The 26,981-nt window shown below is 37.5% G+C and overlaps 1 protein-coding gene across 1 annotated transcript; it reads left to right on the top strand.

The window, feature by feature from the left end:
- On the top strand, window positions 1-26,981 carry tnk2b (tyrosine kinase, non-receptor, 2b). The gene is given in 17 exon segments (XM_043220529.1): window positions 1-752; window positions 5,262-5,439; window positions 9,719-9,789; window positions 13,213-13,425; window positions 15,691-15,843; window positions 16,136-16,413; window positions 16,724-16,850; window positions 17,052-17,293; window positions 18,037-18,194; window positions 18,197-18,230; window positions 19,051-19,142; window positions 19,836-19,880; window positions 20,657-20,823; window positions 20,825-22,048; window positions 23,709-23,804; window positions 24,002-24,129; window positions 26,381-26,981. Coding segments are annotated over 17 exon segments (3,276 nt in total). The 5' UTR covers window positions 1-689; the 3' UTR covers window positions 26,388-26,981.

The raw sequence follows: 26,981 nt of genomic DNA, 5'->3' as shown, positions 1-26,981 counted from the left end.
TCCTAGACGCTCCTCCTGCTCCAAAATAACACGTCCCCTCTGACACAAACATGCATGCACTGCCCAAAAAAACCAAAAAACAAAAAGCGGAGCCTTTTCTAGTTCAGCACACCACAGAAGCGCTTGGGGACAACTTTGTCTGGGCATTGCAGCTCTTCTGGTTCTCTTATCACTTCTACTGTGGCTGTCATCTGAGCGAGGGAATCAGGAATAGAAGAAACTGTTCTATTAATAGCTGACCGGTGTATTGAGCGGATGGATAGAGGAATGGACAACTGAGGAAAATGGCTCAAACACATTCTGCAAAATATTTTTCCGACATACGACAAGGAGGACATCACCTCCGAGTCCTTGTGATTTGCTTCTGAGCATGCAGTGTGAACTTTTTCTTGGGATGTTCTAACTAGGCTGCCAAGTGAACATTTCCCTTTGGCAGACCTCTCTCTCTAGTGTTTTCTCCCCCACATACAAGTTCTCCATGAGCTGAGCTTCGGTTAAAGGAGCTTAATGTGGATTGCCCCGCAATGGAATGTAGTACGTCGGCTGCACAAGTTCTGGAGACTTTCCAACTGAGGAGATCTTCACAGTTTTGGAGCTGTATCTCCATCTCGAACCCTGTTCTCCAGCAAAAGAGTCTCTCTCGATTAGACTGAACTTGTCTTTTTGTGGATTTCCTCTTAGAACTCAATATGCGTCGTTTTGACAAGCTCAAAAAATCATTTCCTTTTCTTGCTCATTTTCATGTGTACAGAGTAAGTCTGTTTTTCATTCTCTTGTGCAGCGCATGGTATGTTTCAATTTGAGGAATAGATCTTGGAATTTCAAGACTGACTCGCGCTTGAGCGTACGTGTGTGTGTGCTGGTTCATGTCAGCATCTGTGTTGGTGTGAAACCACACCATGCTTTTATACATGTGTTAGAGCTTAGCTGTGTTCATGGATATCATCAGACCATACCAGAGTCTGACCCTAACAATACATTAAACTTTCACAGAGCATAACTTGAGAGCATTTTGTCTAACAGTGTATTTCTCGCATACTGTCAGAAGTTAGGTGCCAGTTATTAAGGTATAAATTGTGGCCATTAATCCATTCTTTTTGAATTTTTAATTGCATTATTGTAATGTTGCCAGTCTTTTGTAGCTGATTTATTGTGCCTCCATCATGGCAATTCATATGTAATGTTCTTTCTTAAATTTGCGTGAAGGGTGTAACCACTCTTGGTTGTAACTTGTGGCCTCTGTCCAAGGGCCATGGCAATAGTTCCCTTGGGCTTAAAGTCTACAGCCCTGTAACACTATGCATTACATGAAATTGCACAAGCTTACCTCGTTGCCACTAGCATTGATTGGTATACCTGCATATTTGTAATACTGGAATATCGAAGTTTCAAAATGTTAGCTATACTACCATATTTTGCAAATGATAATACCCCAGTGCAAAGAACAAATATTAAAAGATATGATGTATTGGTTTGTTTGACGTGCTTACAAATTGTATAGTGAAACATACTTTTTCAGGACCAAAAGCTGTTCCTTTTAGCATGACCACGCTATGCACGACCACATATTATCAGGATCAGACTCATGACATATCAAGATCACAACTGAGCCAGACATTTCATGGATGCTTTGCCGCTGTGGTTGCGAGGACAGATTGCTTGCTTGAATTAGCAGTTGGATTTGTCAGACTGCAAGCCTTCATATCAAAGAGGAGAAAGTTGTAACTGATTTTAGTCTGTAGATCTGACTGATACATGCTGCTTGCAACAACTACAAACTGACTCACTTCCCCCACAGGACAATTGTTTTTCCTCCTCTATCATCAGTATATGAAGAGGTCTGGATTTCTCTTTCTCTCTTTCACACATGTTTCCTGTATGTTCAGAGGTATACTGCGTCTAAACTTTGACTCCTGAGTTTGCAAGCCAGCAGGGTAGACCGGAACTATTGAGACATATTTGGACATGATGTTGGATGTGTTCCCAGTTTAAGTGTGAAAGGTTGGGCTGAAAGGTACAGTTGGGCTGTATGGAATGAGTTTTAGATTTTTAACAGTTCTAAAACAAATGTCAATGGAAAAAAAAAAGTTTTTCCCCAAATTATGTTGTCTGTTTTCATTTTTCAAGATTTTATATTTTATGATTGAATACAAATTAGATCATTTTTATCACCTAGATTAGATCATTTACTTTGTTGCAGATTTTATATTTATATAAATATAAATCTAAAGAAGTGCTTGAATACATTAATTTGAAATGTGCAGCAAGCCGTTTTATGACAGATTTAGCTAATTCTGCATCATAGGGAATCATAGAGCCCTACTATTACTATTCTCATACTTGAATTTAACAAAACTAAGAGAGATAAAACGTCACACAAATTTTAGTGCGTGACCATGTTCTGAAGGATATTGATGGTTAAATTAAAGTCAGAAAGGCCCTGACCCTTGTGACCCATGACTTTTCATGTGTCAACAGAGAAAGCACTTTGGGCACAAAAGGCTGCTTGTGCTTTCTTTTTCTTTTCCAACACTTATTTAAGAAACCATTGGACATTTGTGGGAAGTCATAGTTCGCTAGAATATGTGTATTCCTTCCAGAATATTTTCAGGTGAATGCATAACTTAAACAGATACCGTACTTACTCCCATACAGTCACTTCCTCGATAATGCATTTTAACTAATTTAATGTTACAGGGCTATCTGTATCTAAGTTTTGAATGAACAGAAATCTCTAAGAAATGCTGCAACAGTTATTTTCATCCTTTTAAAAACAAATTAGCAAAAAAGCAGCAGTGATACCTTTTAATGCTGACAGCCATTTAATAATCTTGGCATGTGGTAGGAAAATTGATCGCACACTTCCAATAACCCACTTTGAAACCACTCTCCTAGTATTTATATTTTTTTCCTATTTAATTTAAATTTAATACATTATGTTTAAAGAAGCTCTGCTGTATTTTAAAACATACTGAAGTACTTTTAGCAATAGTGAACCCAGAGCGAAGCTGGAGTGGAGTGATTCGAATTCTTGGAGTTCAGAGTATCTTATCGTTTGCGATATATTGTTAAATTCTCCTCATGATAACCGTTTGTCTTATTCGCGAAAATAACTAGGTTTGTCTGGTTTATGACATAGTTTCATGTGCGACTTTGTTCACATGCAAAGTAAAAAAAAAAACATTGCAGAAGGTAAACGTGAGGCTGAGGAGGAGCTTTTTGTTTGGGCTTGTTGTTATTAAGTGAGGAGACTGGATGAATTATGTTGCACAATGACGTGATGTGATGTGATCAAATATACGTGCGCTCAGGTTAAAAAGTTCCATGGTTTTCTATATGTTATACGTTTCAGTCATTTGTTCCTCATTTTTTTAATGATTTTTAGTTTTGTAAAAGTTTTCTATTTAAAACCAAAGAAAAGCGAGGAAAAGATGGATAATAATTCCCAGTATGTATTTTGTTGTCGCTTGATTTGAATAAAAAAAACAAATTATGCAGAATTTGCACTAATTTAAAAGTGAAAGTAAAATGCGCACAGACCTTTTACAAGATATATATGACTGAAGAAAAGCGAGGATAAGGGAAAACTCAAATAACCCCACCCACAGCCAGCTCAGTGACACCTGTCGAATAACTGTGGGAAATGTTTCTCATCAGCACATTTTCCCCCCTCTAAATATCACTTTAAGTTAAAGTTAAATAAAGTTAAATATGAAAGAATTTCAAATAAAACAATAGCAGAACTGTTGTTGTTACTGTACATATCAGCTCAGTCAATAACAACATTTTAAAAGCTTATGGATTCAGCTGTCCCTAGCAGTCCTAAAACTGTTATTCATATGTTTTGTCCTAAATTTGACTTGAGTCACAACCAATAATGTACTGATGACACTCACCCAGCCTCATCCATGGTCTCTTGAGACTGAAGGATGCCTATAAATAAAATTTGTTCTTCAGATCTCGGCATTAGAAAAAAAAGTTGACTACCATTTTACATAATTTTACATAATTTGATTTCATGTAGGCTAAATAATTTGTGTATAGTGTGTAATTAACTGACAGCCCTAATTTCATCACATCAAGAGAAACTTTTAGCCTGTAATCAGCACTGCTGCTTTTTCGTAATTTACTTTGGAAGCGATTTAACTCACTAAGTTTGAAGCACTGTTTTTCTTAATGGAATTTAACATTTAACTAAAAGCACAAAATGTCTGTAACCGTATTATAGTTTGCACCCTTGGCAGCCTCTTATTGTTACACTCACATATGCATTGCATGAGAAAGCGTCATGAACAAAATCTTAAGTTACACAGTCACACAGATGCATCCAAACACACTTTGCCATTCAAAAAGGCGAGTTGACACTGCTGTCTTTCTGATTGCAAGATATGCTCTCCACCTCCAACCACTCCCCCTCCCGGGTTTTGCCTTAATGTTGTTAAGAAGTGACTAACCACAAGACCTCCAGAGAAAGAAAGTGTGTCAGAGAAAGATCACCAGTGTGAAGGAGTGTAGGGGGAGGGAGAGATTGAAAATTGAAAGCAGCTGATGTCCAATATGCTCCAACAGAAAAAAAGAACAAGCGCAAAAGCAGACCATGGAAAACAGTAGCACACTTTATTTGTCCCAGAGCTTCCAAGCATCAGTGTCAGTGTTCTTCTAACCGTTTGCCGCACCATTCATCTGCTCCTCGTGTTGCAAAACAAAAGCTTAAAGGGACTGTTGATGTTCATTGTTTGAAACGTGATAAGGACTTTGGGAAATGTGGATTTAGATTTTTATGGATGCATCAAGACATTATTGTTAATTGTGTTTGAATTGGAATTAGAGTTGCAGCAGCTTTTGTGAAAAGGTAAGGCCTATAATCTGGTTAGTTTCGGAGGTTTGGAGATGCTCCTTTTGGGAGTAATTAAATGGATTTAGAGAGCAGCTTAGCACATGTGGCCTGGGTCAGGGCCAACGCCATCTGCGTTTTATGAACTTCAGGTGTGCGTGTTCATGTTTTGTGTGTGTGTGTGTGTGTGTGTATGTATGTGTGTGTGTGTGTGTGCTCACCAGATGTTTGCCATGGTTAAGCAGTAATAGCCAACGGTATCCTTTTTTCCCCCATCATTGTTGCTGCACACTCTTAACATTTAGCATGATATCTAACTAACATGAATTAGTGTTGGACACTACTTTTTGTTATTGACTCATGAACGTAGTCATTGGCTATGGGGAATAGCTCTGTGGAGTTCATTGGTGTGTCTCTGTCTGTGCAGAAGTTGGGCAGCAGTATGCAGTGTGAAGAGGGCACTGAGTGGCTGCTGGAGCTGCTGATGGAAGTACAACTGCAGCAGTATTTCCTGCGCATCCGTGATGAGCTCAACGTTACACGTCTCTCACACTTCGACTATGTGAAGAATGAGGACCTGGAGAAGATTGGTATGGGCCGGCCCGGTGAGTCTAACCAAGGTCTTTTTCTTTTTGGTTCAGTCCAAATAATGCTTTCCAAAAGGCAGTGTACTCAAAGGAAATTGATATATGATAACCATACTGTTGGAATGACGAAGGGTGAAAAAATTTTATTAAAAAATAAAACATATTTTGCATTAGCTATAAGCATTAAATCAGTGGAAATGCTATTTTTATGTTTTTGCCTGAGCAACATTGACGTGACAAAGAAAACAGTAGTTTTAATAATTCAGTGACTAGCCTTTTATTATTATTTATAAGCATTATTTAGCAGTATTTATTCACTTATAATTAATGTCACCTAATCTGATAAAAAAAAAAAAGTAATAGTTGCTTGACATATTTCAGGCATTTGCAAGTAACTACAACCTTTCTCTCTATAAATTCTTCATTTGCTGCTTATTAATAGTTAGTGATGTTTTTTTGCAGTGCATTTGTTAATTCTTGAGCATAGAGAGAAAAGTCATTGCCCATTCTGGTTAGCACTTTGATTATTGTTTATGAATGCTGGACAGTTTTGTAGGTCTTAATACCAAATTAGATACTTTTACATTTACATAAGTAGCAGGTCATGGTTCTCTAAAAAAACAGCTTTGTGAAGCTTTATCAAGGAATGACATGGCGTTTCCAGGGCTCGACAACAAAGACTGCCTGATGGCCTGGGGCCAGTGTGAAAGTGATTATGGACATTAGCCAGATTTTTCACTATCCATGATAGTGTCTCTAGTTTCATATGACTATGAAAGAATATGCAAATGTTATAGCCTTATATGTGATTTTAAATTTCAACATCTACAAACTTAAAACCCTAAAGCATCATATAATTTCTATTTTTTATAGGCCAATGCCAATTTGTGCTATTACTTGTTTAAACATTATTAAAAGCGTATAGAACTTTATATTTACAGAAGTGAGTACACCCATCATAGTTTAGCAAACATTTTAGTATGTCTCTTCAAGGGACAATACTATAGAAATTAAACTCAGATATATTTTAGAGTAGTCAATGGGAAATTTCTTTAGCAGTAAAGATTTCCTCTCAAAATAAATAACATAGAGTCTATGTACTAATGTCGGCATCTTAATCCAAAGATCTTCAGATCTAAATGGGTTCAACCCAAGAATGAATATTTTCTTATATATTTTCGTAATCGACAAAGATTCATCTAAAAGTACAATTTTTTTTAGATGCATCATTTTAATACAACAGAAAATCTCTGCTTTTCAATATGTTTCATCAGTCACAGGACTGATGAAACTTATTGAAAAGCAGAGATTTTTTTTTTCTCACTAAATCCCGCACAAGCTTTGAATGTCTCCCAAATCTAATCAGTGCGTCATCCCACACTCAGTATTAAGCCTTTGTGTGATGCCTGAAGTGTAAACTGTGCTAATGTAATTTCCTTTCCTGATTATTGCCCAACTCAGACTCATTACATGGCTCTTCTACAATTCTCGCTTTTCTCTCTGTTTTGGCACACATAGTTTGGTCCTGTTTTCCCCTTCTTTCTTTCTTATTTTCCTTCAGTCATTTCAATCAAAATCATCACTAATGAACTGATTTTATGAAAAATTTATTTATGTCTGGGCATTCTTTTAGTAATGCTGTGTTGAGTATTTACATGTTTCTGGTAGATAAATTCTGGTTAATAATTATCTGGTAAATGTTATGTATTAAATGTAATATTACAAATATTAAATGTAAATGAAAATAGTTTTTATCAAAAGAAATGCTAAAAGGCTCATGAAGTGACGCAGTTTCAGAATTTATGTTCATGTGTTCATTCATTCACACAGAGCGATGCTGAATGTCTAGGATTTGTATTAAAATGCTATCTTTGCAGCGAAATATACACAGACACTAGTCCATATTGTGTTTTGACTTAATTGATCTACTTTTGATTTATGCATCCAAAATTTGGCAAATTCTGTGTCATTCTGCATGAATAAATTCCATTTTTATGTCTGGATTCCATGAATCCGTCTTCATTTTCCACATTGCAGAAAGCATAGGACCTTAATGATCAAGACTTGGATTTTAGCATGGGATTTTACGTATTGCGCGTTGTTTCTACTCATACTCATTTTCTGGGTCATATATGCGAATGTATCATTTAAGACCTTCCAAGGTCTTAAAGAGACATCAGTATAAATAAACCTGTTTGTGTTATTTGTTTGTTTATACAGTGAAATCTATCCAGTGTTATTTTAAAAGGGGTCATATGCTGCGATTTTATAAGTTTTCCTTTTTCTTTGGATTGCATAGATAAGATCCCTGAAGTTGCAAATACTAAAGTTTCAAAACCAAAGAGATGGGGCTGTAAATCTCCATGTCCTGTTTTTAAATGGGCTGGCAATTAATACAAAGAGCCACAGATAACTAACAAGCTATGCAATATTGCAAATGAATCACCCGTGACACTGAACTTGCCTAACTTGTCATATCTTCATCACAGTGTGGGTTTATTTTCTTAACACCGCCCAAATGTGAAGAAAGAAGGTAGAACTTTTATTTTTGCTGTAGTGTTGTTGTAGGTGCCATGTTCTAGAGATGCTGTGTATCGTTGTGAAAGCGAAATGACTTTGTTTTTGCTTCCAAAACAGGACACAACTATAAATCAATGGTATTTACAACATTGTTCCAAAAAAGTTTAACACAAAGATTAGAGTGTGTTCAACGCATTTTACAGAGAACTGATTCCTGAACCTGCAGAGCAGCCTATAGCACATTGCATTACACCAAATACACAAAATAATGTTCTTTTTAGCAATATCATATGACCCCTTTAATATAGGTATGCATAGAAATGCAAATTCTTGGCCGAAGTTGGAACAAATCCAACACTGGACCAAAGGCCGAATACAAAATAAATTAAATAGCCAAAATTGGCTTTTTATTGTTTTGTTTAGCTTTTCAAATAAAAACAAAAAACTACAAAACAATTAAAAAATATTCACTTAACACAATTTTTTTTAAATATACCAATAACTATACCAACAAAGCACAATTTAACTTAAAATACTTAAACTACAAAAACCATTTCAGGATATTTTTGAGACTCACTTCTTGAATCAGGCATATATATTTTACTGTACAAATAAATGCAACCTTTTTGAGCAGAACAGAAATCTTTGAAAACATTTTAAAATATTACAGATCACAATATGAACATTGTGTGAGTGTTATAAGAAATGTATTAATAGATTTGTTGTTGTTGTTATTATTATTATTATTATTATTATTGTCTTATTTAAAAAATGCATGACAATATTACCTAGCAGCAGATGAGAAGTGCAGATTTGGACTTTGAACCCTGGCTAACAAGCAGATACAATTGAACTAGTACATCACTGTTTGAATATGCTACATCGGTCTGCAGTTTATTTACTAATACTTATTTCGCAAAATTCAGTCATCAACAGCCACCCTTCCTCTTCTCGTCTGACACATGAGATGCAGTGCTAAACGGTCTCTCACTGTCGGTGCTTGTAATTACTGTAGCGTCTTCCTCTGACCCTATTAAATGCTTTTACACAGCTAACATGTTTGCTGCATTTGCACGTGCCTATATCAGATCACATCACGTCATTGTTCAGCATAGTTTATTTTTTCTTTTTGCTTATTACGAAATAGCTTTTTTTTTAATATATTTTTGGCCGAGCTATTTCAGTTTCTGTGCATCCCTAATTTAATAGATTATTCAGTTTCTGTAGTATTTCTACAGTATGTCTATTACACTTAGACCAAACTGAAAAGCACTGTTGATTTAATTTGCATGTTTTTGTTGTATTTATTTTTGCTATTTGCTTGTCATTTTTTTGTTTTAAAAAAATCCTATTCTGAGTTTGAATTCAAAGGTTTCTTGCTCTATTTATAAGCTATTGCACAACAAAATCACCATCTGTAGTTATACACTTACAAGTATCTAACAATATAAATATAAATCAGCAGCAAATATAAGTTGTAAAACATGAATGCATTAAGCGATGAATTATTTAAGTCACGAAAATTACTGATAGAAATTTTAAGGCTGATGCTTTTTCTGGTTTCCTTGCACATATCATGATAATTACACAGTTTTAGCATGATTTTTAGCTGGCTTTTGACAAAGTTAGTAAGAATCTTAATTGTAACAGTCTTTAATTATGTTTCTATTCAGCTAACATTGTTTTCTTACAGATGGCACTGTTGATTAAAGCTGAATTTGTTTTTAACTGGCAGAATTATAATTGTAATAATTCTCTCATTTGCTTTTTTTGACAGGGCAAAGACGGCTTTGGGAGGCGGTAAAGAGGAGAAAAACCATGTGCAAGCGCAAGTCTTGGATGAGCAAGGTATGTCATCAGCCTTCCTCACACGCACAGATTAATGAGGCTTCCAGTCCAGAACCAGGTCTCACACATCTATACACATGGAGCTGGACAAGGGCTTTGCTTTGTTCATTGATCATTCAGCTTACATTTTCCCTTTAGAGTCTCTAACTTGCAAAGTGTGTTATTGAACCTGAAGGGAATAAATCAAGATCTAACATTTTAAGCACTTGACCTAGAAGATTTCCACAGCTTTCCTCTTTTGTTCGACAGCATAAATGTCAAGCTGACGTTGTGATGCTTCTCAGAAGCATCAGGAAGCAGTTCAGGAATCAAGTTTCTTTAAAGTTATAGTAAGGAAACATGTATTTTGTCATCGACACTAAATTTGAGTGAGGCCTCTTGCTTCAACCCTCTGAAATGTACCACTTATTTTCTCTCTTTTACACAAAATGCTGAAATGTTTGTTCTGACTGCTGAAGCAGCATAGTGTTGACTCGCGTCTGCTGCTCACTCTCTAAAGCACTAACCAGGTTAATGGTCCATCAAATGCTGCAGGAAGAGCATCAAATTGGCCATAGTTACAAGCAATAAATTGGCACAATGTGGGCTATTCTCTAGGCTTTGTGTTTGCACGTGAGCGTGTGCATGTGTTTGACGATAGACTCATAAAATTTAATTTAATGGCTGATTCTGAAGGCCAGGCTGAAATGCAGTTTGAACCATTCTAACATAATAAACCTTTCAGTATACCGGTTGATAGTTTTTACAGTATTTTGTTGACAATATAAAGTGAACCAATGTCATAAATGTTGCGCTGATATTAACAGAAGTTGTATTTGGTTTGGCAAGAATGTTTGCATGAAGACAATAAATAGTACATTTTTGTAAGGCAAACATAAATGGTTTTGAAAGCGACTGATTATGTGTGACTGATGACACCTTCACATGCTGTCCTCTGCTTGTGTTTCATGTAAGCGGCAGCATGCGTATGCATTGTTTATATGCAAATAACACAAAGGTTTGCATCTTTCTAAAGTAATTTTACCCCTTTGTAATTTGGCAAGAATGACCCAGAGGGTATTATTAACTAGTATTAAGAGTCAACCTGGATGCATTCTTTGTCACAGTTTCTTTTTAACTTCTTCTCCTTAAGCTATTTTTGAATACATTTATTAAAAGCCAAAAAAAACTACATCTATTTGTAAATGTGTTTAGGGTTAGGGTTATTATAAATGTAAAGGCCTGTTTCCAGGTTTGTCAAACTCGTGAAGGTTGGTTTGGTGTAGATAAAATAAGCTAGGAGCTATATCAGACAGCATAAAAGGAGCAGTTTGCTTTCCCCAGAATATTTTTATAGCATACAAATAAACTGACCTAAATAAATGTATACTTTGCTTTGAGCTGTTTCTGTATTGCTGGTTATAGTGTGTCCTCAGTATGAGAATTGTTTCCTAGCTGGATGTCTGGGTGGTGTAGACCAAAGAGTCAGTTTTAACATGAGTAAACAGCAACAACTGTGTATTATGTTGGCATGCTCTGCTCTGTTTTTAATATTTAAAATACCACTACAATGTTTTGTTTCCTTGAATGTGTGTTAAGTGTGTATTTGTGCCATACTGGCATCTCATTTTCTAACAGCGTACAAAGAGCCAAGGCTAGAATTAGAGAGAGACCACAGAATTAATCTGTCTTCAAACTCCATCTTACTTGCCACGTCATTAATCTCCTACTCTCATTTATATTTACATTTATAGACTGTATGTCTGTGTGTGCTCAGTTTCGGTATGTGCTGAGAGGAAGTGTGCATGTGGGAGTGATATGCACACAGGATTGACAAATGATTGCTCTTGTCTAAACCATCAGCTTGTAGGGCACATTCCTGTGTTTGTGGGATGAGAGGACATCTTGACCTTTGGCACCAGAAATGGCACACTTGTGTTAAATGAAGCACACACACACAGATATCCTCTACTCCCATACACTGTCAGGAAAAATGCACAAAAATTTACCTTTTTGGGTACAGCTGCTTTCCATTGATGCAGTACCCTTAAATGGACAATGGTGGACCTTATTTAACCCTAAAAGATGCATGTTAGGTGCAGGGTACTGCTATAAACCTTTTAGGTACAAATAAAGTATACAGTTGTTCCTTTAATGTTAAAAAGGGTCAAGCTTTTGTTTTGCTAAAGGTACAATAATGAACATTTGAAATTGAAAATGATTACGTTAACTCCTTTTATGAAGTCACATATGCACACAGTTTGATTATAAATCTTCAATATGTGACCATCCACTTGGCCACTTATATCAAATAATGAATCCAACACACACACATGCACAGACATTGGACACTTATTTCTTGCCTTGTGTGAAGGCTTTAGTTGCAGCTTTGGCCTGGGCCTACAGGAAGTGGCTTGAGAGGATGAGAGCTTTCTAAAATTACACCTGTTTGTTTCCGTTCTTGGCACCGGGAACAGACTGAGTAATCTGCCTCCTCACTCCACTGTTAGTGTGTAGGCATGCTTTAGTAAGTGCTATCCTGTTTCAAATGTTACTTTCATGCAAATATGTTTGGGTGCATATATAGTTTTGTGTTTGAATGTGTTTTATGACAGACTTTTGGTGGCAGTAGCTATGTGGACAGTTAAATCTGAATCATCTATATTGTGGAAAGCAACTGTCCCGCTTTAAAACAACTTCATAAACATACTAATTAATGTCTAAATAAAGGTGTAAAAATATAAAAAGCTATTGTAAGGGTCAGGAAGCGAAAATATCATTGGCTCAGAGTCAGTATACAAATGTCAATGGAAAGTCCAGAACCGAGATGGAAAGATGAGTTTGGATTTGTTACTCATTGAGGCATTTGTCAGTGTGTAATATATGTTTGCTATGTGTATGGTTATCAGACAGTAGTCTGGGGTTCAAGGCTCTGTCTAGATCCTCTATATTCACTCTGGTCCCAGTTCAGTTCTTCTATTTTCAGCCTGTCCGTCACATCCAGGCTCTCACTCTCAAGGCTACAGACATTGCGTTCTGGCCTTCTCTATTTCTGTTTTCTCTTTTTGCAGTGTCACCACTCTCTCTAATCTGATCTTTTGTCTGTTTTTAGTGGGTTAAAGTCATGATCACTGTTTTTAGTGGGTTAAAGTCATCTCACTCCTCCACCTTTCCGTTCATGTCCATTCTCCTTGTCCCTTGAGTTTGTAGCCCCTGGATTCCCACTCAGCCCACACTCTGGTTCTTGATAGCTCAGCTCTCCTTGGCCAACTCACAGCCTCCTCATACAAAGTGCCTCAAGAGCTGATAACCAATTAGAAAGAGCAGTTCTTTATGGAATTTCTCTCTCTCTCTCTCTCTCTCTCTCTCTCTCTCTCTCTCTCTCTTTCTTTCTCTCTCTCTCTCTCTTTCTCTCATTTGACTTCATTGTTGTTTATTTCCAAGGTGTTTAGTGGCAAGAGACCAGAAGGAGACTTCAATCCCCAGCCGGCCAGTACGTTCCGAAAACTCACCGCTACACCTCCTCCAGTGGATGGCCAGCAGCAGACCCTCACCTGTCTCATTAGTGAGAAAGACTTGGCTCTCTTTGAGAAACTGGGTGATGGTTCCTTCGGTGTTGTCAAGCGTGGAGAGTGGTTCACACCAAATGGAAAAGTGGTGAGTAGACCTAAAGCCTGTTCTGAGTGAGAGGCTTAAAAGGTTAGTTCACCCATCCTAGGTGTATATGGTTAGTGACAAATGCGAAAAGAACAAAATACTGAATATCACGAATTAGAACCGAGGGTTATTAAAGAATTTTTTTGGAGGATTTCGATATAAGCCAATATAACACTGGTTTTCCTTTGCTAAAGTAAGGAAATGTAGTTTCCTTTGCGCCTACAAGAACGTTGATTCGCCACAGGCCCTAATTGACCACCGGTACCATGTGAGCACTTTATATAACGTGTTTTGGACTGTAAAAAGGGAAACACCCACCCACTTCAATGACAGAGCTTAGAAGTGCAAGGACAATTAATAACTCAGAATCGCATTTATCTGAAAGAAAAAAAGTCACATATACCTAGGGGAACTATGACTGAATCTCTCTTTAACTTGCATGGAGAAAAAAAAAATAAACCACAAGCTCTGCAATAGTGCCATTTTTTTTTTGTGACGCTCGTGCTGCACTGATGCTTGCACTGTAAAATTCATTGACTCCTTCATTAAATTTTTGAAAACATTTTTTTTATTCATGAACCAGAATTATAGGAGAATTGCACCAAAAAAAAAATCACAATTCTGAATTTATTCTAATGGAGAGTGGGGAGGAGACAAATGCTGTTTGCATTTGTTTGCAAAGAGAGGGAGCTTTGTTAAAATAAAATAAAAAGATTTGCGGATGCCACCATCTCTGTCATACACCAGGATGTACTCAAGATTAGGATTCATATTGTACTATTGAGAATTTAGGGATATGTTTATTATTCTTTTTTTAAAATCTCAAACATGTGAAATCAGAAATTGAGCTAACACTTTAATAAAGAGAACAGTTCTCGCTATTAACTAGTTGTTTATTTGCATGCCTATTATTAACAAAGTGGCAGTTTATTAGTGCTTATAAAGCACACATTCTTGTTGGAAATTTTCTGTATCCCTAATTCTTCCCGATACCTGAACTTAATAACTACTTTGCTAACTATTAGCAGTGAAATCAGCAGTGTATTGAGGCAAAAGCTGTAGTTAATAGTTTAAGGGTTGAGAATTGGACCTTTTAAAGTGTGAGCATTAATGACTATTACACATTTTGGCAGGAACATTGTTTATGACATTCAGAGACTGAGATCAACAAAAGAATAGCTTTCAGACACTTTGTATCTGTGGTTCCACCTTTCCCTTAAAGTGTTCCAGGGCTCCATGTGAACATCCTGTTTCAGGGCTGATCTCTATGTGTCATTGTAGCAGCTGTGTTCTCCAGAGGAGGTTTGTGGGAGAGACGGGCCTCTAATGACCTGATGAGGGGTCAGATGTCGTGTGAACTGAGCCGGAGGCTGTAGTGATAGTGTGTATTGCACACCAAAGGGTTCTTTGCACATGGGACTTGAGTGGGAACATCTTTCCCGTGGCCATCTGTGCAGATCAAACACTGCTTCATTACACTGTACAGAACAATGTCAGGACCAAGCTGAGATTTATGTCAACTCTTCTTTTCATATCTGTAACATTCAAACACCCTCATCCAGCTTAATGATTATAGCCTTTATGGCAAGCATCACTATTGCTGGTTTTCAAACATAGAAATTATGATTTGAACAAACCACTGGCACTCAATGTGATACTTGTGTTTGTATTCTACGCTGTACATGCTTAACTCCTCAGAAATCTGATTAAAGTGCTTTTCACATGCAAGGCAATTAAGCAGACAACTACACAACAGAAGCAACAGGTGCAAAACATAAAGCGCCAAACTCATGTATCCAAAACTGTTATTGATTTACACCTCCTTTAAACTTAAAGAAGCGTGACATACTGAAAGATGTGATTTTATTTACAGTTCTCTTTGAAAATGTAAAAATATTTTTAATCATTCAAAATCCATTTAAGCTCATGAAGTAATGCAGATGGCTCTGGACAAAATTTAGGCAGATTAATGGCAGATGTTAAATGATTTCTTTCCAAAAGGTGGAGCTTCACCCAGAGTCCAAGCTGAGCACAGGGAATAAATTTGCTCTGCGATTATGCTCTGAACTTCAGTATTGACCAGCAACAGGGTAGACAAAGGTCTCAGAGGGGGTCATTAGCGTGTGTGGGATTGTGATGTGTACAGGTTAGTCCAGCTGCTGATAGCTCTCCCCAGCAAAGGCCAGATGTGTTCTCATGCAGGGACTTGTGATGAATCTGTGCTGATTTCCTGACTGAGTTGTTCTTTCAACATGTACTCCTCAGCTCAATGTGGCAGTGAAGTGTCTGAAGACAGATGTGCTCAACCAACCAGATGCTCTGGATGACTTCATCCGTGAGGTCAATGCCATGCATTCTCTTGACCACCAGAACCTCATCCGTCTCTACGGAGTTGTCCTCACACACCCCATGAAGATGGTGAGTGAGTGTGCCAGTTAACGTCTACATCAAATTGGTGGCAAAGACAGGGTGTTAAAGTATCAAGGTCTTGAGAAGGGAGGGGTGAGCTAAAATAAGGCTTGACATTTGTGTGCTCTCTTAGACTCATTATTTGCTGACACTGACTTCTCGAGTTATTCCTGATTGGCAGTGTTCATTGTCTCCAATTTTTCAGTTGTGAAATGAAATGAAACTTAATATTGTGCCCCTCTTCTCCCTCTGCTTCCCTTCCCTAATGACTGTCTTTATTACTTATTTATTATTTATTAAGGTGACTGAGCTTGCACCTCTCGGCTCCATGCTGGATCGCTTGCGAAAGACCCTGGGTCATTTCCTCATTTCCACTTTGTGTCAGTACACCATCCAGATATCCAATGGTATGGGCTACCTAGAGTCCAAGCGTTTCATCCATCGAGACTTGGCTGCCAGAAACATCCTCCTAGCTTCTAATGAGCAGGTCAAAATCGGTGACTTTGGGCTAATGAGGGCGCTGCCTAAGAATGATGACCATTACGTCATGCAAGAGCATCGCAAAGTCCCATTTGCCTGGTGAGGGAGAGGGTTGGAGAGACTGGATATATATTTACAATTGAAGAGTTTGTTTGCATGTGGTTTGAATCTGTCGAGAAGGGATACGGAGAGCTTTAAATAATTTGGTTGGTTTTGTTTGTATGCAGCCACAGGCCAGAGCTCAGGATTTAAATTGAATTTGAATGAGGTCATTGTTTGTGGCACTCGATTTGATTAAATGAACTGTTCATGATCCTCGTGTAATTTTCCCCTTGGTGGGTTGTTTATTTACGGGTATTTTATTCTACTGACCTAATTTTGGAATGGTGTTTTTTTTTCTTTTAAATAGGTGTGCCCCAGAGAGTTTGAAGACGCGCACATTTTCTCACGCAACAGACACATGGATGTTTGGTGTGACCCTGTGGGAAATGTTTACCTATGGTCAGGAGCCATGGCTGGGTCTAAATGGTAGTCAGGTACCCCTCCTCATGTACTCCATTTAGTGAATTTCCATTTAGTAAACATCTGCTAAATAAAAGACCAGCTTTGATATTTGACAGTTATCTCAAAAAATTAAGACATTTAGAGCTTAATATTACATTTGCTTCTGAGTAGTGATCATGCTATTATTGTATTTACTTACTGGGTAAGAAAAAAATGAAATGTGTTTGTGACAGATTCTTCACAAAATAGATAAAGAGGGTGAACGGCTGCCTAAGCCTGAGGACTGTCCTCAGGACATCTATAATGTCATGATGCAGTGCTGGGCTCAGAAACCAGATGACAGGCCCACCTTTGTGGCTCTAAGGGAATTTCTAGTAGAGACCATGCCTACAGACATGAGGGCCCTGCAAGACTTTGATGAACCTGACAAGCTTCAAATCCAGATGAATGATGTCATTACCATCATAGAGGGCAGGTGAGCTTTTATATAAAATGTAATGGGGCTTATGGATTCATGATTGATTTGACACTTTCATTTTATAGTGAGTGATCTTAGGACAGACAAGATGAAGAAAAAAAAACAGTCCAATCCAGACATTTTTTACATTTAATACTTTTAACCAGTGAATTTACATGATTTTGCCACTCATTTATGTCTTGCTACAATGATTTAGAATATAGATTTTAAAATTTTCTCAATCATTATTTTGAAAAAATATATTCCGTTTGTTCGTTTTAAAAATCGCCATGCAATATAGAAGGATAGTCAATCCATAAATAATAATTAAAAGGTGCACATTATTTAATTAATTTTTGTGCACAACAACAGAAATAAAATTTATTAGTGCTCAACAAAAGAAAGAAATTTAGGTTGAGAACATAAGGGGTCCTTTGAAGGAAAAAAAAAAAAAGTCTTCAGTTTATTTACTTCACATTTTGTCAAATTTTAAATGAACTGAAGTCACTTTGAGGCCTTCTTTAAAATTTGGTCTAGATATAGAGATGAGAATTATCGATAATTTCTCAAGAATGGTTCACTGCTATTGTTTTACTAACAAGAATCTGCTCATATGATTCACTCATTGAGAAACTATTCAATACTGATTGCAAAAACTGTATGTAAGAATAATTTCTCAGTTCCCAGCCCTCTATAATAAAGTAGCCAAATAAGAGAGAGATGCTATGTTTTTGTCTTTTGACTGTCTCTGTGTCCTGCAGGGCAGAGAACTACTGGTGGAGAGGTCAGAACAAGCGTACCCTGAAGGTTGGTCAGTTTCCCAGGAACACAGTCACGTCAGTGGCAGGTCTTTCTGCCCATGACATAAGCCGTCCACTGAAGAACAGCTTCATTCACACAGGCCATGGAGACACTAACCCTCACGCTGCTGGGGTTTTCCTGACAGGATCGATGAGTGAGTCACTTAAACGTAATGTCACGTATATTTCTGCAGTTTTTATCGTATTCTCTGAAATAAAAAATGTTAACTGTTTTTAGTTAGATTTTAACTAATTTTTCAAATGCTAGTGCCAATTTTTTTAAGGAGTAGAGTGGCTCTACTCCTAAAATTTTACTTTTTGAGACCTTAAGTATTAATTGGCCACACAGTAAATTATCAGTTTAACTTTACATTAAACTGGCTGATTAATCGTTCTATTGGCTGACTCTATAGCTGGTTTAAATGCACGTATGTGTTGTTTTAGTGTGTTATGTAACAATTGTTCTTGCAAAACATGTTTGTGATCTACTAACCTCCCACAGAACCACACTTCTCTTTTATATCTTTTTATATATAGGACTAGCATGAAAAGTGTGTGTAGATTAGAGGGCCTGTCCGCTGGATGGACAGTGACTTCTGTCACGGCCAATAAGTAGATTGCTACATTCACTTTACATGGAGCCACATCCCAAGTCTTTGTACATGACAGCATCTAAGCACTTTACTTCATCAGCACAAGGTGGCAGTAGAACACAGTGCACTCTAGCTCTGCCATGAACTTGGCTGCATCAACTGATATCACAGCTGTAAATACCTCTATAAAACATCCAGTGAAATGTAAGGGCTGCTGTTAAAATCTGAATTGTCTTTTTATTACTTTGCTTATACAGTGTCATTAAATCATCGTTTGGCAGAGTTCCAGAGCCTGTTTTTCTCGAAACTTAGGTCAAAGAAGTGGTCTCCTCTGTAGACTGATGGGCTGCTAAATGCTTTTGTCATTCTGTTACTTTTGCAGTCTTTATCTTGGGAATCCCATGGATCCTCCAGATGTGCTGGGACTGGATCTTAACTCTGCCAGACCAACTCAACTCCCTGGACGTGCTAAGAGTAAGCCAATGCGTTTCAATTAGTAAAGTGTGAACATTATTAAACATGCTTCCAATGGTCATAGAAAACAAGAAATGTTAAGTTATTTTTAATTGTGTTTTTAGTCCAGAAGAAATCATGTAATGTAAAAAAAAAAATGTATTACAGATTCAGCAAAAATATTAGGCAGCACAACTGTTTTATTGAAAAGCAGTGTTTCTTCTCACTCAAAATTGGTAAATGCCGCTATGAGCTAAAACCAAGAACAGGAATGGTTAATAGACATTGCAGCCAATGAGAAGGTAGTCCTCAAATGAGTCTAGCCAAATATAAGAAACATTTGAATGATTTTTCCCAGTTTAGAACAAATCAAGTAAACTACACATCTGAGAGTACTTTAAATGATTTACTGGAGAAAAAAAAACATTTAAATCATTCAAATGCTTTTCTAGAAATCATACATGCCTGGAAGTTAGCTTATTGATTAAAAAGTGTGGGGACCCTGTAATCCAAATGAATGACTAATGGGGAGAGGCTCTCAGAATCTAAAATATTTAGCCATTTTCAGTTCACAACTTCTTTAATGCAGATCCTCATGCTTTGTGCATTTTTCTTCTTTCTCTGTTGTGTACTTATTGTTCTTATGTTTTTTTCCCTTTCTGACCTGCTTTTTTGTTGCATATGCTATCTTTAACTTGCTTGCTTGCTCTGCAGAGGAGCCTCCCCCTCGGCCCCCTCAGCCTTCTTTGCTGGTTAAGAGTAAGTGTGGACCCTCAGTTCAGTTTAAGCACTGCTTATGCCCCCTCTGTTCTCTTTTAGCACCCTTGCTTCAAAGGTACAGCTCATCTGTATTGTATGCATTTGTGCTTTGCTCTTTCATTCCCTTTGTTTTTCTCTAAATTGCTCCAGTTTTTAGTTATTTGTTTGTCATGTGTTTGCTGTGGTTTCATGCACTGACATGACATTTGGTAAACATCTGATTCCATAATGTCCTTTTTTTTAAAAACCAAAATGATGCTGTTTACAGAGCTCTTATTTGACAAGGCATCGCAAATCTCTTTTAAGAACTGCATTTGACTGACTTGGAACTGAAATGCTGAGAGATAACATTATGGCCTATAATAACAGTCTTAGTTACATTTTCATTATTTTTAAAAGATGATAGATTTTTCATTCATTTTCATTTTTTATTGTTTTTTAGTATTTTACTTGTTAACTTTATGATTAGGTTAATTTTGTAAATTCATTAAACATGTTTTTCCTTTATCATTTATTTATTTTTCTCTCACAAAAGCATTTAGTTTTGAGATCAGACAGTAATTTATACTGGCAGTAGTTTCACAAACCCTTGAAGTTGAAGCTACGAAGAGTTGAGTTGTGTTTTTGTGACGTTTTGTGTTTTTGTGGTCCAGTGTCAAGATTTAACCACAAAAACATTTCTTCTCTTTACAGTTCCTGTCGTTACATTACATGTCAAGCTCAACAGACATTTCAGCAAATATTTGTTTACAATTTTGTTTTTGTCATGTGACTAGAACCCTCCTACGATGCTGTTGCTGAGGACGAGGACCAAACTTCATCAGGCCTTCGGCGGCTCTCTCTGAAGAAGAAGGGCCTTAAGCTCAAACCAGCTGCATGGGTCTGTGCTACAAAATTAGGTGATCGTTCCACATACAGTGTGCGGACTCAGGAGCAGCACTCCCACAGAAGTGTCACTCATAGACTTTGGAGAAGAGTTTCCATGGGCCACACCTTCACCATCTCCTGTGGTGGAGCTTCAGATTCCAACCCTGGCTAAACTGGCGCTTGATGCAGAGAACATTTTAGATAGAACTCCTCCACAGAGCCCCTCACGCTCTCTACCGCCCCTTCACCCTACCCCAGTGGTGGACTGGGATGCCCGCCCCTCCTCCACCCCAGCCTATGATGATGTAGCACAAGATGAGGATGACTTTGAAGTGAGCTCCATCAACAGTGCAGAACGAGGAGCTGATGAACTATGTTCTCCACGTATGTCCTGCACTCCTACTGGAGAATGTAAGCCTCATATAGAAGACAATTTATTTTTGCCCTGCAGGCAGAGCAATGCCAGCACCTTCTCGCAGTCCACTGAGATCTTCCAGGAGCTACAGCAAGAGTGTATGAGGCATCTTAATGTACCTGTGACCTCTACTAGCCCTGGTCTGGAGCCACACCGGCAGATAGTACTAACTTTTTCTGAGGACAAACCACAAATACCACCACGTATCCCCATACCACCCCGTCCAGTCAAACGTGCAGGTGGCGATTATGCTCGCTGGTCAGGTGAGCTGTCTCCAATCTCTGGAAATGAGGATGATAAGGAACGTCCTCCTCAGATTCCCCCTCGAGATCCCCTCTCTCAGCCAGGCTCTCGCACACCAAGTCCACACGTGGGCTCCCCTCAGACTCGCAGCAGCCTCTGCTCAGCTTCTTCCATCTACGGCACATCCTACCTCTCCACTTCACCTGCTAAACTAATGCCGACCACTCAGAGCTTCGCCTCCGATCCCAAATATGCTGCTCCCAAGGTCATCCAGGCACAGGGCAAAGATAAGGAGCCAGCCAAAGGGCCGTGCATTCTGCCTATCGTACGTGATGGGAAGAAGGTCAGCAACACGCACTACTACCTCCTGCCTGAGAGGCCTCCTTATTTGGATCGCTATGATAAGTTTTTCAAAGAGGCAGAGAGTGGTGAGGAAAAGAAGCAGGTAAACACAGCCACCGTCAAGCCCATGGTTCATCAACAAGGGGAGCTCAAGTCCAATTTCTCCTCCAATAACAACAGCAGTCTGACAGGCTCTGGATTTAGAGGGGGGCTGAAGAACTCACTCAGCCTGTGCCGAGTAAGCTCTGATGGCTCATTTAACAGGACTGACAGCACCAGCAACCATGACAAAGTCAAACTGGTGAGAGATTCGAAGATTTATTTTAAACCGATTCATGTTATTAGTAGTTGTTTTGAAACTTGTATATGCATCCTATATGAGCTGTCATGTGCTTTTTATGAATTATTCATGAGTGGCTTGGGCTGACTGTGTGGTGTCTTAATTGATTGTTCGCAATGACCCTCCCTCCCTAGTTACTGTTGCCATGACTGACAAACAATACAGCTGTCACACTACACACATTCTCACGCAGTGAAAAATACATCACAGAGCAAAGAGGAAACTTACAACATTGACAGAGAGAACAGATCAGGTTACTTTGGATATGTTTAAACAAGGTCTCAGGGCTCTCCCTTTTAAATTGTGCCTTTATTTATATATAAATAAAAATACTTGGTGTCACAGTTTCATTACTTCAGAGTGTCAAAAGTGTCAAAACCATCTTTTTGCAGTAAAGGACCTGGTCATAGTTTGAGTGGGAAGAGACATGAAGTAATGCGAGGTTAGCTACATTGAAAACAGATGATTTCACAGGATTTTGTCCACGGAATCATAAGAGCATACGTTTTAAAAGATTTGCTTATAATTTAACACTGGAGCATGGACTTCAGCACTGAAATCCATGCATACAGTGCTGGACATGAAGGGTTTTCTGGTATGCAAAACAAGTACTTTAAAGAAAGTCCATAGCTTATTCCGTTATGCCGTGTTCACACTTGCCGTCTTTTCTGACAAGTAAAATAAAACACTGATAGTGTCTGTTACAAAAAAGCAGCAGAGAGCGTCTTTTGTTTCTATAACAACAGCTGCAACAGTAGCCTAGCGCGGTGTGTTGCAGAAATGTCAAGAAAGCGTCAAAAGTTGGCTCTTGTGTTGGCTTTTGAAGTTAACAGGGATGAAAATGTCAATTCACAATGACGTTTCTTGTGCTCCGAGACTAGCATGATCAGTTTATCTGTCAGCAGCTTCTCCATTTTTTTTTATTGTTGTTTATAGAAAAGACAGATCTCGCTACTCACTTGGTCATTGGTCAACTGTCAAAAGGGCACTTGACGTGGTTGACTTTTTTTTCAAATTGAAAAGACACTCTGAACTGCAGAAAAAGACGCTGGCTGTGGTGTTTTAAAAAGTGCTGAGGGCTTTTTTAAAAACACTGTTTACTCCATAGGATTCTAATGTAAAAGAGACGCTGACAGCTTCAAAAAATACGCTAAGTGTGAACATTGTGGCAGCCAGGAACAGCCCAGCTTGACCCTCCACACAAATTTATATTTACTTACATTGAAAAAGTTCAAATCAGGTGTAGATGTTGAGCAAGATGGTGGATGGAAGCAGTGGCACGTAATATGCACATTCTGATTCTGATCCTACCTTTACTACATGGATAACTCCATTAAGGCAAAAACTAAACAACCATTTTGGGGCGAAGATGAGAAACTCATGAGAATATGTATCCAAGGTGACAGAAGATAAATGGCAGTTAATTTGAAAACAGAGGTTACTTGCACTAAGTGCAAATAGTAAGTTACTGCACTTGCAAACATGTACAGATTTAAACTTGATTCAGTCATGTCAAAAGCTAAATGCACTGCAGAACTCCCTTTACTATCTCTAACTATTCCAAAACTACCACTTTAAGGACTGTTTATAGATTTACAGTTATTGGATTTGCCATGTTTAGGTGCAGGAGGCTGTCCACGGAGTAACGATTGAAGAATGTCAGACGGCTTTACAGAATCACAGCTGGAATGTACAGAAGGCTGTACACTACTTGAAGGTAACAGCCATCACAGTAATCATGATTCACTGGCTGGTTAGGGGTAATCTAATTGTAATAAGTAATAAGTAATCAAAACACAAAAATACATCGTAAATCTTTTTACTTATTACTCTGTTTTTGGGACATTATTTGTACTGAGACTGGAAGTATATTCATACATTCTTCTTTTATCAAACTTTTCTTTTGGTGCCCAGGTGGAGCAGCTCTTCTGTCTTGGCCTGAAAACAAGGGTGGAGTGTCATAAGGTTCTTGAGTTGTGTGACTGGAATCTGGAGTTAGCCAGCACACAACTGTTAGATTCCTATGGCTCAGCGAAGCTGAGGTAGGGTGGTCTTTAACTATGTTCACGTTGCAGGCCTCAAAACATGGAGGCCACTAAAAACAGCATTTTATAATGGTCATTCACCTGAAGAGAGAGAGAAACTTTTTTACGAAAAGATAAATAGAAAAATTACATTTTTCTTTCTTTCTTTCATTATTTTTCAAATTTCAATTTGATTTCCCCCCTACTCAAGCTATGTTTTTTTTGTAAATTGGTCATAGGACCAATATAGTCATCATACATAAATGCAAATGCAGTTGGAAAAATGCAAACCTTTTCTGAATACCCAAAGTAAAAATGTAGTGTCATTTTAATATGCAAAGCTTGGCGACTCGCAATGAAATACATGTCTAATATTTAACTATAATATATATATCTACATCCAGAGAACTACATCCAATGTGTTAACGATATCATTTAAAAACTTAATTTAGCAGTAAGTGAGTATAATCAGCAAACTTTAAACACTGGTTACAAATATCACTACCTGCCTCTCAAAATGATTGGCTGCCATCTGGTGTTTTTTTTGTTTTTTTTGAGTATCTCTGACCCTTTAACCACTTTCTCAGTGCAGACGTGAAGATCGAATGAATTGCAAATGCTCGTTGTTGTTAACTAATTAGTCATTCATTAGTGAACAGTAAACAACATTAGTTAACATGAACTAAGAATGAACAATACTTCTACAGCATGTATTAATCTAGTTGATGGTAATTTCTACATTTACTAATGTATTATTAAAATCATAAGTGTTTGTTAACATTAGTTAATGCATTGTGAGCTAACATGAACTTAAAAATTTTATTTTTCATTTTATGAATCAAGGTTAACAAAGATTAATAAGAACTGTATTATGTTAGTTAAAGAAATAGTTTACCCAAAAATAAAAATAACCCCATATTTTACTCGCCTGAAGCCATCTTAGGTGTATATGACTTTTTTCTTTCAGACGAACGATGATGAGTTGTTGTTTTTTTCTTTTCATTGTGGCTCTTCCTAGCTTGGTAATGCTGGTGGATCGCAGCCATTATTTTTAAGCCCCATAAATTGTATCTATTCGCAAGTATTATGATGTAAAATCAACCTATAGGCTTTTGGGGTTATCACATGTCCTCTGAAGCAGATCGATTGGTTTTAAATTCTAACATAAATAACTGTGCTTTACAGTGCTTTGATGCAACCTGTGTTGTTAAAAGCGCTATATAAATAAAAATGATTGATTGTTTGATTAACTGACTGACTGACTGCCTCGCCAGGTTCTGACCTTTGACTCGACATATGACATATGTCATTATGTCATATGTCAGAAGTCAGAAAAAAGTCAGTGATTTACATGTATAATTTTAAAACCTTAAAATGTTTTGTTACAAAACCCATCAATCTGCTGACTAAACAAACTGCATTTGGATTTTTTGTATTGTAAGCGTATAAAAGTGGTCCAAATCTGATTGAAAAGTCAAACTCCACATGGTTTATGCTCTTTACTGTTGTTAAAAAAATGTTAACCTCAGATTTGTTCGATATTTTATTGTAGAATTATGCATATATATATATATATCCAGAAAGCTTGAGTTCTTAATACTCATTTCCCAACTCTTCTATTTGCATTGAACAAATGGCCAAAATGTATTTGCCTAGCTATTCTGTTTTCTAGGTGAGCCAGGCCTACTCTTTTTAATTCACCTCACCTAACTGCTCATGCGATTCAAACACTTTGTAGTGTTGGCTAAAAGCGACACCTTTAACCAGTAAAGCAGAGGAATTCCGCCTCCTGGGAGAATTTTTGTCCTGAATAAATACCTGTACAGCGACGTATTAACTCTAAATTAATTTCAGTCAATAAACATAGTGATTATGCCTCAAGGCATGCTCGTCCATAGTTTTAATCCAGTTTAGTTCCTGTGCTCATTTGCAATCTCAAAGAAAACTTCCAGGCAGGGGGCTGAGTCTACAAGAAAAAAAAAATTGTGTGTTATTCTGAAGTCAGTGTTTTTTTTTTTTTTTTTATTGCTGCCAGTATATATAATGAAAAAAAAATGTTATACACTTTTACTATTTGCTTGTGCAGGACTGCATCTCAGTATGCTTGCCTGGCATTTTTGTATAGCTTGTGTAGCTTTTAATTATAATGCAAACTTTTCAATGTTTTCTCTTTTTTTTATTTATATTGTATGTATTAGTTTAGATACCTATTGTTAAGTGCTTTGTGAATTTTATGTATCAAATCTTTTTTCCTCCTTTTTTTTTACAGACGATGATGCATTGGAAAAGCCCCATGCCCTAAAAGAATGTTGAGAGCACAGAGGGGACACTGAGGGCCAACAAGGACTCTATCCTAGCACATTTTACCTCCAGATCTTATATGTGTGTGTGTGTGTGTGTGTGTGTGTGAGAGAGCGTGTGCGTATATGAGGCAGTGACTGTGCTCCTCCTGAAATCTTTCTCTAGGGTGCAATAGAGATGTCACAGGTCAAAATCTTAAGAACCTGCTTTTTATTTTCCAGTTGATTAGCAAAAGATGGAAAACAAGGTGCTGCTTGTGATTTTTCATTTTAATTTTACAAACCAGAGGTGAATAAACAGGCTTTTAAAAGCCTCTAAGTATGTATATATTTTCAGATGTTTTGGTTATACATATACATCTGATTTGAGTTAGTCTTTATTAGATTATTTGTCAGTTTTACATTTGCCTTTTTAATTTAATCTATTTTGTGTGGGTCACCTGTAACAGTAAGAATTCGTGAATTCTGACCTAGTTGAAATGTTGTTGAATTAATGTGTATGTTAAAGACCTTTTGTGTTGAACTATTATCTTTTGTCACCCATGTTGACATATACTTAAGACCTCTCTC

The sequence above is a fragment of the Puntigrus tetrazona genome, chromosome 2 (assembly GCF_018831695.1).
Source record: "Puntigrus tetrazona isolate hp1 chromosome 2, ASM1883169v1, whole genome shotgun sequence".
Classification (NCBI taxonomy): domain Eukaryota; kingdom Metazoa; phylum Chordata; class Actinopteri; order Cypriniformes; family Cyprinidae; genus Puntigrus; species Puntigrus tetrazona.
Note: the sequence above shows the minus strand (reverse complement) of the source record. Positions and strands in the feature narration are given on the sequence as shown.